Here is a 576-nt window from a genome sequence, read left to right as displayed (position 1 = left end):
CCCCAGCTACTTCGTCACCAAGGAGGCCCCCGCCCGCATCTCCTCCATGTCCAAGGGCACAAAGCTCATCGTGGTGGTGCGGGACCCCGTGACCAGAGCCATCTCGGACTACACCCAGACGCTCTCCAAGAAGCCCGATATCCCCACCTTTGAGAGCCTGACCTTCAAAAACAGGACTACGGGCCTGATCGACACCTCGTGGAGCGCCATCCAGATTGGCATCTACGCCAAGCACCTGGAGAACTGGCTCCTCTACTTCCCCATCGGGCAGATCCTCTTCGTCAGCGGGGAGAGGCTGATCAGCGACCCCGCGGGGGAGCTGGGCAGGGTCCAGGACTTTCTGGGCCTCAAGAGGATCATCACCGACAAACACTTCTACTTCAACAAAACCAAGGGGTTCCCGTGCCTGAAGAAGGCGGAAGGCAGCAGCAAACCCCACTGCCTGGGGAAGACGAAAGGCAGGACCCACCCCGACATAGACCAGGAGGTGGTGCAGAGACTGCGGGACTTCTACCGGCCCTTCAACATGAAGTTCTACCAGATGACGGGGCAGGACTTCGGCTGGGACTGAGGCTG

At 60.2% G+C, this 576-nt stretch overlaps 1 protein-coding gene across 1 annotated transcript; it reads left to right on the top strand.

Annotated features, from left to right (window-relative positions):
* Positions 1 to 4: 4 nt before the first annotated feature.
* LOC104293671 (heparan sulfate glucosamine 3-O-sulfotransferase 3B1-like) lies at positions 5 to 571 on the top strand (the record flags this gene model as incomplete). Its single annotated transcript, XM_009893188.1, has 1 exon — positions 5 to 571. A coding segment is annotated over one exon (567 nt), but the record flags the coding sequence as incomplete, so codon positions are not given.
* Between the last annotated feature and the right edge of the window lie 5 nt (positions 572 to 576).

This window comes from Charadrius vociferus, unplaced genomic scaffold (assembly GCF_000708025.1).
Source record: "Charadrius vociferus isolate BGI_N301 unplaced genomic scaffold, ASM70802v2 C15319860, whole genome shotgun sequence".
In the NCBI taxonomy this organism is placed as follows: Eukaryota; Metazoa; Chordata; class Aves; order Charadriiformes; family Charadriidae; genus Charadrius; species Charadrius vociferus.
Note: the sequence above shows the minus strand (reverse complement) of the source record. Positions and strands in the feature narration are given on the sequence as shown.